This window comes from Fundulus heteroclitus, chromosome 24, assembly GCF_011125445.2.
Source record: "Fundulus heteroclitus isolate FHET01 chromosome 24, MU-UCD_Fhet_4.1, whole genome shotgun sequence".
Lineage (NCBI taxonomy): Eukaryota > Metazoa > Chordata > Actinopteri > Cyprinodontiformes > Fundulidae > Fundulus > Fundulus heteroclitus.
Window position 1 is genome coordinate 1,544,020 of NC_046384.1, and position 13,421 is coordinate 1,557,440.

At 41.9% G+C, this 13,421-nt stretch overlaps 1 protein-coding gene and 1 long non-coding RNA gene across 2 annotated transcripts in view; both read left to right on the top strand.

Annotated features, from left to right (window-relative positions):
- Positions 1-2,756: 2,756 nt before the first annotated feature.
- LOC118557898 lies at positions 2,757-3,502 on the top strand. Its single transcript, XR_004928093.1, has 2 exons — positions 2,757-3,046; positions 3,122-3,502. It is a non-coding gene; the product is annotated as an uncharacterized LOC118557898 (long non-coding RNA).
- Positions 3,503-8,085: 4,583 nt separating this feature from the next.
- Positions 8,086-13,421, top strand: part of LOC118557842 (NLR family CARD domain-containing protein 3-like) — a 128,769-nt gene continuing 123,433 nt past the window's right edge. Inside the window, exons 1-4 of the mRNA XM_036128297.1 lie at positions 8,086-8,216; positions 9,927-10,171; positions 10,278-10,400; positions 10,522-10,638. Of these exons, the coding sequence (XP_035984190.1) occupies positions 10,077-10,171; positions 10,278-10,400; positions 10,522-10,638 (335 nt within the window). The 5' untranslated portion in view covers positions 8,086-8,216; positions 9,927-10,076. The remainder of the gene's footprint in view (positions 8,217-9,926; positions 10,172-10,277; positions 10,401-10,521; positions 10,639-13,421) is intronic.

Below are 13,421 nucleotides of genomic sequence, written 5' to 3' on the forward strand. Positions count from 1 at the left end.
ACCTAGAGGTCCGCAAGAAGAAGAAGAACTGGCATGCCTGAAAATGGGAGACGTATTTAAAACAAAAACATTATGACGAAAACGATTACCTTTCCCGTCCAAAAAAGAGGAAACATTTTCACAAGTAGGATCCTGAATTTATTAGTCTGGCTTTGTTAATGGAGGTAACGACAAAGAGCCCAGAGCACGATGTGTGGAGTGTGGACTGATGCTATCCAACGAAGCACTTAAGCCTTCAAAGTTAAGGCGTCACCTAGAAACCAAACATCCAACGTAGGGCTGGACGATATCACAATTTGACTTCTTTCACTTAATCCCAGGCCAGGATGCAATCTGTATGTGCAGGTTTATACAAACTTGAAAAATAAATGTTCTTGTGAGCATCAAAGTATTTTGGTTTCTTTTTTTGATCACCGTGTTATTTGTTCTTGGATTGGATACGGATATCAGAACACTTATTATCATTGTGCAAGATATTTAATATAAATCAATTGGAAGTGCAACCATTTTGGTAACCCATGAGACTGTTGATATTATAAATGGGCCCATTTGGACAGGAAAAGTTGGGCCCTGAGGTCAAAAAGGTTAAGAAACCCTGAATCATCATACAGCAACTACGATGCATTCAAGAAACCCTGTATTTCTGAGTGCTATAAATCCAATCAGGGTTCCAGGATCAGGACCTGGATGACTGACAATCATCACCAACATATTTACATCCTTAAAGGTGCAGTACAGAAAAAACTGTGTTTAGAAACATTTTGTCATCTTTGAATTGTTAACAAAAATAATTCTATTGATATAGAGTTCCAGTCAAATGGGACGTATATGAATCCAGCCATAACCTTCTGATCCTTTCTGACAGCTTTTGTTGGGTTCCTCCAGCACATGAACGGATGGAGGAGCAGAGTTTGATGGCGAGCCAAGCCCAAAGTTGAAGGAGGCCAGTCTGCTGCTGCACTGTGGGCTGTGGTAGGCCCACTGCAACAAACAGCAGGGATGCAACGGTACACGGTATAACCCCGCACCGTTCCCTCAGCCCTGCAGGACAAGCTGCACTCATGACCTGTGGCATTCCGCTTTGCTCTTTAATCAGTTAACTCCTGGTTTTCATCGTATTGGGTGCTGCTGCACAGCCTTTTTGTGGCATGGCTGCCATGACTTCAGCAGCTGTCTCTCTCTCTCTCTTCCAACGCTCCACATCACCCCCTTTTTCTCCATCAAGATTCTGTCAGAGCAGCCAGCAGAGTAATACAGTGAAGAGAGCCTCGCTTCCCTTTCTGTCTGGATGCTGAGCTTCTTCCCAGGATGGGGAACACTGTTGGTTCTGTTGTAGAAGAACTAAAAGAAGCTGAGCTGCTTACGGTTGTAGCCAGACTTGGACTTGAAAGCGTACGCTTGATGCTCTTCATCTACAGGAGTGAAGAGCGGCTGGTCCTCACCGCTGGTATCAGATGAAGAGCTCCAGCTCTCCTCTGCAGACTGCTGAGGGCTGCTGTTGTCTGGAGCTCCCTGCTGGAGCCAATAAGTAGAACCGCTGTCAACAGCTCTAGTAGCGCTGCTGTAGTAAACTCCTGGATAGCTGCTGTAGCCTCCAGAACCACTAACCTGTCCACCATAAAAGAAGCTGAGCTGGGAGAGGAAGAGGAGCTGCTGGGCTGCAGAATCAGAATCAAGTTTAATCGCCAAGTAGGTTTGCACCTACAAGCAATTTGACTTGGTGATGTTGGTGCAGACAAAACATAAAAATACAATAAAATAAAAATATAATGGATATATATACAGAAGCTATATCCACTCAGTAAACTGTGTGTTAATGTAACGCAGAAGCTTGTAGTCCTGAACGGGGGAGAGAGACAGTGTCCAGAGTCACAGGCGGCTCTTGGCCTTGTTCATCAGGCTGGTAGCAGATGGAAGAAACTGTTGTTGTGGCGTGAGGTTCTGGTTCTGATGGAGCGCAGCCTGTTCTGGTTCTGATGGAGCGCAGCCTGTTCTGGTTCTGGTTCTGATGGAGCGCAGCCTGTTCTGGTTCTGGTCCTGATGGAGCGCAGCCTGTTCTGGTTCTGGTCCTGATGGAGCGCAGCCTCCTGCCAGAGGGAAGTGACTGAAATAGTCCATGACTGGGGTGAAGGGATCAGCTACAATCTTCCTGTACGCCTCAGAGTCCTGGAGGCGTACAGGTCCTGGAGCAGGGGCGTCACCAGGCCTCCACTTCCAATCAGCACCAGTTAGAAGCTCTACACCGGGACTCAGAGGAAACTATATATATATATATATATATATATATATATATATATATATATTATAATGTGACTATCGCAAACTAGGTTAGTCACTGAGGGAAGGACGTAGGTGTCTGTCTGACTCGCTGACTGAAGGAGGAAACTTGGCCCCAATACTGGTTGAAGGGTGTTTATTTTTCTTCTTCTTGCACAATACACTTTGACAAGTTTGTATATTGACTGGAAAAATACTTTGGTTATTGATTTGTTACTTTGCGGTCAACAGAAAATATCGGCCCCTATCTCAACCCTCTCTGTCACAAACAAAAGACAAAAAGAAACAAAACTCCATGGGCAGACACAGGTGCCATCATCCACACCCAGCCACGCCCACATCCACACACAGACATATATCCAAACACACTGGCTCCCTCTTGTGACCAGTGCTAAACACATCCATGCCTCTATATATATATATATATATATATATATATATATATATATATATATATATATATATATATATATATATATATGTAACCGGGTGGTTTATTGGTCGGGAACAGTGGAGTGGTTGTAAATTCCTACCCATTAAATGTCCCTGAATGCATCTGTGCCCTATTTCTCCACCTTCCTCGGGTTTGCAGCGTTGTTGGGCTCATTAGTAGGTGTATATAGGCACCAGGTGTGCCTGCCAAGCTAGAAGTAGATTGAATCTCACTTGGCTGACTACTGGAGCTGTTAGCCTGCTGCACCAGGAATTGGTATCAGGAAATTTGTGTTGCTGGGATTATTTCAGTGACTTCTCACTGCAGCATCTGAAGGTACCAGTTTTTCCCTTGTTTTCTTATGTCTTGTTGTTAGCAGACCCTTTATTGTCATCTTTTTGGGTATTTCAGGTTGCTGCTGCTGCATATTATGCTCTCACCCAGGTGCATGGTTAATGCTCTGGGTTAATTAAGAAAAGGGGTTGTTTAGAGCTGGAATTGTAGCATCACACACATTGAACCAGACAATAGTACGGGGTTCTTCTTTTAAATTTTATTAAATAGCTGATTTGGCACAGCTTTACAGGACTGGATTGATGCAGTTTGAGACTTGTTTTGTTTTTTTGGTTATTTAACATTATTTTGTGTCTTTGGTTGCTACTAATTTGGGTTGCAGTTGTTTGTGTTTAATTCTCAGATTGTTTCTAGTATTGTCCTGTGTTCCTGTGCTTTATTGGATTTTAGATTGGTATAATAAAGTCTATTTTTAATATTGTAAAAGACTGTAGAAATCATATTTTGTATACTATTTCTGTTTCCTAATTCTTAAGCCAGACCTACCTGGGTACTTTTAATTGGGAGACCCTAGGCCACTCGATATTTAAGGTCTAGTTGGCGTTAGGGCCACGTCCTCTGTCACAGTCTGGGCTCCATCTCCCCGTGTTACACAGGTCCTGGAGCAGGGGCGTCACCAGGGTATCCTGGCCACCCCACCTGCCAGTGTAACTGGTAGTAGCGTCAGTTTAGCTTTTCATCCCTTTATGCACAGCCAGCAGCAAAGCCGCTCTTCTTGACCTTCTTGCGCACCGTAGCTCACCCTACCGCTCCATTCTAGCCGCTGTTGCGTTCTCAGACAACCATGGCTCAGCGCGTGCCCCCCTTCAACGGTGATAAAAGGAATTAATAGAGAAAGCGAATAAGACTAACGGTAAGTAAATAAGTCAAATCATTGGTTTGTAAAAGAAGAGGGGGATATATAAACTGTATCAGCTCCTGTTACAGCAGCTTTTGGTGTCTTTGTGACAAGTTTTCTAAGAGTTACGTAGCTACCGCTGTTAGCTGGGGCTTCTGTATGGTTTGTCAATTTCCAGACATGAAGGTAAAGTCCACAGACATGTCTTCTTATTTTAAGAAGAAAATAACAGCAGAAGGAGATAAAGAGATGACGAGAGATGGAGAGATTCACTCACACATCGGCTTAATAAACTAAAGAAGGTGCCAAAGAGGGAAAAGGTGCATAAGGTATACAGTGTGTCCACATATGTACAGTGTATCAACAAATAAAATAAAGTAGAAGGGAAATAAAGCAGATATTTAGGATGACTTATGTACACTCAGGTGACTTTTATACAAATGAAATGACGTACATTAGGTGGTACCAGGTAAGAAAAACAGTGAGGTAATGAGATATCTATATAGCTGGAGTCACTTATTAAACAGGATTATTTAACAGTGTTATTGCACAGTGTGTTAAATAGAATGCACAGTAGTTATTGCACATAGGACACAGAGCCAGCATTAGTAGAGGACGCTGATGAGGAACAACATCAGACAGCATAAATATATACACTTAAAAAAAAATATATATATATATATTAGTTTTATTTGTCTGAATGGAAATGCCTATAGGCCATTATTACAGCTAGAAATGATCATTACTATGGGGAGGCTGGTATTATTATTTATTGTCATATTGTCATCATCATTTTAATGTCAGAATAAGACTTTGGCTCCTGTTTCATTATAGATATCCCAGTCTAGAGTAGAGCGGTCCAAGCAGCCAGAACTTGAGGCTAACGATGTGCAAGATAAATAAATGATTTACTGGTGTATTTAATAGTTCATATGTAAGAAAGGTAAATATTGTTAAATATTTCATACACAAGCACTATAACAGCAAAAATGTCTTGGTTACTGCACGACTTAAAAAAATTACTTTTTTATTGGTTCATGCCACAATTTGATGTGTTTTTTTGTGACTGTCTGTTTTTGAACTTTAAATAAAGTAAATTTGTGTGAACAAGTATTTGAGTCGATTATTTTATGTACCATCAGCTATTTTCTAAACCTATTAATTCCTGTTAAGTGTTAGCAAGAAGGGGCTGGGTTGTGTACTGTATATAGTATAGATGTGTGTAAAGGGTTTTCTATTGGCCATCCCTCGCTAGCTTTGTGCCCATGTTGGCCACCCCGGTAAAAATATTCTGGCTACGCCCCTGGCGCTCACTCTTTGGTGCTCTGCAGAGTCTTTCTTTGTTAGCATTTCTAAATAGCTGCTGCTGCAGCAGAAAAGCACAGAAGTTGCTGCAGCTGGGGCTCGTTCAGGATGAAAGGACCATTTCTGGACTTTTAGATTCCAGATGAAGCACAAATTCATTCTCAGTTTCTATGGCCAGCTGTTGTTTCAGTGTCTCAGCACTCCTGCTGCTGCTGCTGCGTCTATTTACAGTCAAATTCCTTCCCAGTCTTTAATAAACCCGGACATTCTTGCTGCTCTGCTGCCTGCCACTGCAGGCCATGCACAGGTCTTCATGGCCAGTGTTTGGACTTCCCCCACTCCCAAAGCTGCTGTCATCCCGTAGCAGCCAGCAGGTGATGGCAGACGGCAGATTTTTCTGTTTTCTCTGCCATAATCCCCAGCCGGCTCTCTCTGTGCGATGAAAACGAGGCGGCCTTCTCTGCAGAGCGCTGCTCCGAGCTGTCGCCCTCGTCTGCGTCCACCAAGGCCTCTCTGCTCTGGGCTTTGATGAACTGCACGCTCAGTCTCAGCCACCCTGGTGGTTTGGTTTGTGGAGGCAGTGGGAGAGGGTGGAGACGCAGCTCTGCTTGAAGTTCTCCTTCATGAAGCCATAAACGATGGGATTGTTGAAGCTGTTGAAGAACCCGATGGCCTGCACCATGGAGACGATCATGTTCAGGGTGACGCCGTCCTACTTCTTCTCCAGGTCATCTAGACGATTACAGATAAACGAGTTAGTGCACATCAGACTTTGGATGCTGAAGGGATACGTTTCTTTTTAATTTGAGGTTCTGTGGGGTAGATTTCAGCAATCAGTATCTCAGCTTAGCTTCCACAGCAAAGACTCATTTTGCAAAAACACTTGAAGGAAGCTGATGCTGCCAAGGATGACACAATCAGTTATTAGGCTCAGTGGCTAGTTGCCTTTTTAAAAAGAACCAGGTTTTGTAAAATAGATTTTCCCCTTATTAATTACGTTGCACTTGAACTGCTTTTTTGTGTTTACTGAGGTTAAATTTGCTCGTAATTAAAACATTTAAGTGCCACAGAGGAGAGAAACAAAGGAAGGAAGGTGCGACATCAGACGCTTTTATCACTGTTAGAAGCGCATTAAGCTACTTACTGAACTCAAACATCATGAGGACTGTGTGGAATGGCGCCCAGCAAATGGTGAATAGCAGGATCATGGTGTCCATCATTTTAACAGCTCTTTTCTTTTTCCCTTTAAAAAGGACACATTATCTGCCTTATCACTCTGTTTACTCTCATATGATAAAGGACATCTCAAACATTGCTGTTCTTGCTTTTGAATCAAAGTGGCCAACAGCCACAGGCACACTGTAGGTAACCCCAGCTCTGGCAAAAGAAGAACTCGTAGACCTCGTGATGTAGAGGTCCCAAGTGTTTGTCAAGCGTACTGATCACTTTCAAACTCATGTCGATGAAATATTCAACAATACCATATTATGGCAGTGTGTTCCTCATGAGTGGTGGAAGGTAGCGGTGGGCGATATATCGAATATACTCCATGTATCTCGAGTTTTCCTCCTCGCGATAGTTAAAATGACTTTATCGCGACCATCGCGTGTAAATTTTAATGGCAAGATTGGGCCGCTGGATTTAATTCACTGTGAGTTTAGTTTTTCCCACATGCAGTGAACGCATCACTCGCTCCTCCTCCAACCCAGAAAGAGTTCTGGCGCATTTACGTTGACGAGACAGAGAGAACCATGGAGACAGCGTTTCAGGCCGTGGTTTGGATTTTACAACAAGGAGGTTGAACAAAACGCCATAATCTGCAAAACATGGCGTAACACCATTGACAGAAAAGGTAGCAGTAGCACAAATTTGCTCCACCTAAAACGTCATCCAGTGCAAAATGAAGACTCCTGTAAACTCTGTGTGTCGACCCACACCCCCCCACCCTACACACACACACACACACACACACACACACACACACACACACACACACACACACACACACCAACCGAAGGGAACTTTGATTAAACCAGCCGTAAAACTGTAGAAACCAGCGTTTTCTTTTACTAAATCCCATATGACAGAAAAAAATGTTTGTTTAAAATTTCCCAGCACCTAAAGAGTAACGGAAATATTTTTGAGATGCTCTGAATATGAAGCTGCGACTGGTCAGTTGATTTTATAGTCACAATACAAGCTTTTGTTTTTGGCATTGTCACATTTTTATTATACAGATTTATGTCTTAAGCACAAAAGAGCAGCTTTTAATTCAGGTTTATTTTGTGTCTGATTTTTCCTTGATGTTTCTTTTTGCCGCTGGGATGTTCTGTTTTTTAAGGTCCAGTATTGACCATGAAAGAGCTTTAATGTGACAATATTGTCATTTATAAAAAAGCTTCTATGTGCAGCTGTGGTTAAAAATGGCTAAAATATAACATTTTAAATTAAATTTTATTTTGCAATCAATTTTTCTAACAAAAAGTTTTGACACGTTAATATGAGATATGCCAATGCAACTTTAGGCACTATGTGGCTAAAAACATTTGTTTTTCAAGGTTATTTGAAGATATCGTGATATATATTGTGTATCGTGATATATATATATATATATATATATATATATATATATATATATATATATATATATATATATATATATATAAACAATAGTCTGTTATGTATTCAAGCTAAAAACCTTGAAAAAGAATGGTCTTGCACAGCTTTTGGTATATTTCCATGCAGCACAGGAATGAGGCGTCTTCTCTGATCCACGTTCAACAGAACTTCACTTCTCTCTGCCACACACAATATGGCGGTGACGTTGACGTGCGAACCTGCGGCCAGGTGTCTACTGATGTCTACAAACCACCTGATTTCCTGTAAATGGGTCTGGGAGGGGCAGGCTGAGCACTTCCTGGTTCTCATGTTCACTCTCAGCAGGAAGAGAAGCTCAGGCTCCATTTAGTCTCTGAAGAACAAAAAGAAGAAACTGTGTCAGAATTAAAGGTGAAATCATTTTATTCTAACTTTTCTTCTGCTCTCTGAGTTTTTCTTTGGGAAGTCAGAGTTCAGTTTGCTCCTCTGTTGACTCCCAGGTCTTTGTTCCAGAGAGAACTTTCTAGCTGTGTCAGCAGCTGTGTTGAGTGTTTGGTGTGAGCAGCTCTAAATGTGTTTAGAATGATGCTTTCTGGCTGTGGAGGAACAAGGACACTCAGATCTCTGCAGAAACAAAGCTTGTTGTGCTGATTTCTGTCCTGACTCTGGTTCCAGCAGCCAACCAGAAAACTGTTTATCAGAGTTCCTGAGAACAGGAAGAGACTTTTTAGTCATGCTTCCTGAGCGCTGAGCTATTATACTAATATGCTTTATGTCTTCTAGCAAAAGAAAAAGAACATTTGTCCCTTCTTTGACTCTTAAGGTGCATTTCTTCAGTTGACTTGTAGCCCTGCTGTAGGCCAGTCTGTCTCCTGATCTGCATCCACACTGCAGGTCATGCTCTGTGGATCCAGGAAGCGCGCTTCCTGCCTTCAGCCTGCATCGTCCACACATGCTTTCTGTTTAGGAAAAACTCTGACTGTCTCTGTGGGTAGGACTGCATCAGTGCAGAAGTGACTATAGGACAACACAGATGATGGCAAGTCTTCCAGATCAGCGTCCTCTGTGGACACTTTCCAGTCCCTGTGTTCAATACAGGCCTGGAATCATTTCTGTTTCTGTCACAGTTGGACCTGCTCTGCTAAATAAAATCTGAAGCAAAGGGTTGTCAGCAGAAAATGTGGAGGAACTGATAAAAAGAGGTTTTTAGATAAAGATGGAGGCTCTGATCTCATGTGGAAATCTAAAGATTTTTAGTGTTAGAAGAACTCTGGAAACTTTTTGTTTCCATCTGTGGAGTGAAACTGTGGATGAGACTCAGTGTAGAAATGTCCAGCATTTCTATATTTAGCTAAAACTGTGTTTAATTAAGGAGGCCCTGACTAATTTATGGCTCATGTGTTTCAGTCTGTTGTCTATAATAAATGAGAGCCATGTTTGTTTAGCTGTGTATATATTCATGGGTATGTTTGTATGTATAGCCTCTTTTCTATTGCCACTGAAAAGCCTGGAGCTTTCAGATCCCTGCTAGCTTTTCATTCACATTTACCCACTAATTTCACTTTCTGGGGCTTTGGTGCCTCAGCTGACCCAGAACTCAGGGCTTGTTGAGGGAACGGGGTTGGCTGGAGCCAGAAAAACTGTCCACCACAGGGTGGAGTAAGGAGCAGTAAGGAGTGGACTAGTTTACAAACCCTTCATTTATGAAAAATGTAGTTTTAAAATGTTTTTAGGCAGAAAGTACACCTCCAGGCTTCATGTGTGCAGTCAGTTCTGGAGGATGATGAGCCGATGCTAATTCTGCTGGGACTTGTCGGGGCGGCAGAGACCCGCCAACAGGCTGGTGTCTCCAGGGAGGCTGCAGGGAGGAACCCTGTTGATGCTGCTGCTGCTGCTGATGCTGCTGCTGTGTTATTATATATACTGACCTTGAAATAAGATGATGGAGATGAGTTGATCCTATATTAAGAGCTAAATCGTATCCAGTTGGCAGATAATCCTATTTAGCTGCTCAGATCAAGGACAAAAACACTCATTTCAATCCAGTTTTACTTGCTTTTAGTTCCTTTTAGCAGTGAAGCTGCAGCATCTTTGTTCATCTTTGTGGGCCGCTGTGTTCAGAACCAACACATCAGAACTTCAGAGGAAATGTTCCCTCCTTCATTCACTCTGGATGTTTCTACAGACCTGGAACAGGATTCCAGTTCAGACCTGAAAAGGTTTCAGCCTCAGTTTTAGCTTCATTCTCTGAAGAAAGCAGAACTTCTCCAGATGGTTCTGAGGAGATCAGCCAGCAGACATCAGGAGGTGCATGAAGTAGTGAAGGAGAGGACAATCCAGACCCAGATGGTACCTGCTGAACTCAGGTTCCTCTGGTCCTCTACACACATGATGGGAACCAGCTTTCTGCTCTACAGAACACTGACTGGACCTGAACCACTGGGAACTGACTGGTTCTGGTTCCTCTCTCAGGCTGACTGAAGTCCAGGAGATGGAGAACAGAGCAGAACCTCCAGGATCCATCAGTCCGTCTATGAGGAGTGACCGGTCCAAAGATCACCCTCCAGTCTTCAGTTCTGAACCTGGACCCTCAGAGTAAGAACCTTTAAAGCTTCTGCTTCTCTGCAGCAGTTTGTGTTCAGAGCTTCTTCTCTGGTTTTTATCAGAGTTTCTCACTGATTGATGTGATCTGAATAACAACATGTTGGTGTTTCAGAGGTCAGAACCACAGACAGAGAGCAGAACCTCCAGGATCCAGCTGTCCGTCTATGAGTGATGGGTCCAAAGACTGGAATCCAGACTTCAGTGAAGAACCTGGACCCTCAGACTCAGAGTAAGAACCCAGTTTCTAACTGATCCATGTGATTCCACAGAGATATAATATCTAGAACATTAACTGGTTGATCTTCAGCGTCTAAATCCAATGTAACTTTATTTTTAATAAAGTTACATTGTCTGAACACAGTCTGAACACAGCTGCTCACCACTGTTGTATAATAATGAAGTAAAAATACTTCACTGCTGTACTTAACTTAAAGCTAAATAATTCTGAAGGATGTCAGTCAGGTGTTGAACTGAAGACCTGAGAATCAATAATGGTTGTTATGCCCACAAACATGTTTGAATATGAATAATATTAATAATCATAATTTGCTATTAGAATTTAATAATAGATCATTCAAACTCAAATGGTAGCTATAACAAATTTGATTAGAATGCTTGTGATCCAAGGGCTATGAGCCTGTAGTGATTAACACTAACATTTATTAATTAGCAGTTATGAACTTCTACATGCTGGAAAAATGTGACCTGACCAGTTTAAATGATTAGACTTATCCAGCAAACGATGATAACTCAGATTATAATTGCAATTGGAGTTTTAATCCTTACTTTTTTACCACAAACCAATAAAAATGTCTCAGTTTATTCAGTTATTAACTCAGAAAGGAGGTACTTCTTTTTGGTCTTAGAAACCATTTTACTTCTGGACCAAAATAACCATAAACAACCACAATTTCTCAAGTTATTATATATTATTCTAATAATTCCCTGTTACAGAAATTATTCTACTTAAAACACTAGGAAACACTACTGGCTACTCAAAAGAACATGCCAAGGAAGTAAATGAAAATAAAACAAGTCAAAAATGGATTAAATGGCTAATAGCAATGCTTAAATCAGTTCACAGTTGTTAAGACTGATTGGCATCACATTGAAGAAGTCGGTGCTTTGCCATAGCAGCATTAAAAGATATTTCCCTCTGGGATTATTATTAAATTCTGTCTGATTCTGATATGGCTAACATAGCTTTGAGGTATCAGTGGAGTACTGGAACCAGATCTGTCCAGCCAGGTTCTGTGATGAATAACAGAACCAGACAGTGGTGAGATCCAGCAGCAGCTCTGCCAAGTGACAGATGAGTGTTAGAGGGGCCATGACAGGAAATTTAACTTTTCTGAGGTTTTAGGGTATAATATGGTCTGCTGGGCACTGATGAGGCCGTGTTAAAGTCACAGTGGATACCAAAGCAAACTGCCAGAGCTGGTCAGCTTTGCTGCTTTGCTAAAAAACACTCAGATCAGAAAATAGTTTATCTTTCTATGTAATTCATGTTCTCCAATCAGAGCGAACCATCAAGCAAACACAGCAGAGTTTATGGGACTTTACTGAAGATAGTTTACTGTGAGGGGGATTCAAAGAAACTGATTAACAAACGTCTGTACCAACACAGAAGGTGGTGACCAGTTTATTTAATTTCTAAATGGTGGTAAAGGTAATAAAGGCGTGTTTGTAGGTATAAAATCCATCTGACTGACGACCACCAGTGTCAGTGTAACGGTGGTGGAGAGCCAGCAGACAGCTACATAACCTAACTGTGTTTCAGGAATGCTGGCAGTGACTTCTCCTTCTCTGCTTCAGTACTGAGGTGAATTACTGGGTCCCAGCTGCATATTCCTGTGTCACGGTGCACCGTAGTGACCCCCCCCCCCCCCCACTGTACCGCGGTCTGTAAGTAAAGTAAAATGTATTTATATAGCACTTTTCTCAGATAAAAATCACAAAGTGCTTCACAGTAAAATACAAAAAACAGTATACAGCAATACTTAAACAGCATTATAAAACAAAATGGAAAACATACAAACAAAACCATAAAACCCACATGTCTAATTAAAAGCCTGCTTGAATAAGCGTCTTTAGTTGCTTTTTAAAAGAAGCAACAGAGTTCAAACAATGTAAAGAGAGAGGCCAAACATTCCACAGCCTCGGAGCCACTGCCTGGAATGAGTGATCCCCTCTAGTTTTAAAATAAGTGTGTGGGACCACTAACAATAATTGGCCCAGTGACCTCAAACTATGGGTCGGAGTATGGAGCTGTATCAGCTCAGAAATGTAGGGAGGAGCTAGACCATGCAGGGCTCTAAAGGTAAGGACAAGAGTTTTAAACTGGATTCTATAGTGGACCGGTAACCAGAGCAAAGCTGCTAATACTGGGGTAATGTGATCTCTTTTGTTTATGTGAGTTAAAAGCCTTGCAGCAGAGTTCTGGACAACCTGAAGACGCTTTAGCTCCTTCTTGCTCAAGCATGTAAAAAGACTGTTGCAATAGTCCAACCGTGAGGAGATAAAAGCATGAATAATCATTTCCAACTCACCCTTTGACACCAATGGTCTTAATTTGGAGATATTTCTTACTTGGAAATAACAGTTTCTAACTAATTGTTTGGAATGGTTCTCCAAGGACATCGCTGTATCGAACACAACACCTAAGGTCCTGAGGCTCGGCTGAACAGACGAGCCTAAGTCGGCAATATATTGCTTTATCTGAGGGATTTTACATTCAGGTGCGATAATTAGTGTTTCTGTTTTCTCTGAATTTAGAAGCAAGAAGTTGTCACTTAACAACTTATGGTTGTTATTATATATGGTAGTAACTTATACTGCTAATTCACCTCAGTACTGAGGTGAATTACTGGGTCCCAGCTGCATATTCCTGTGTCACGGTGCACCGTAGTGACCCCCCCCCCCCCCACTGTACCGCGGTCTGTGAGGCTTTGTAGTTGGTTTCACTGCTGAATGGCGCCGCCAGTTTAAAGTCTTTGGTCCAAAGCCAGTTTA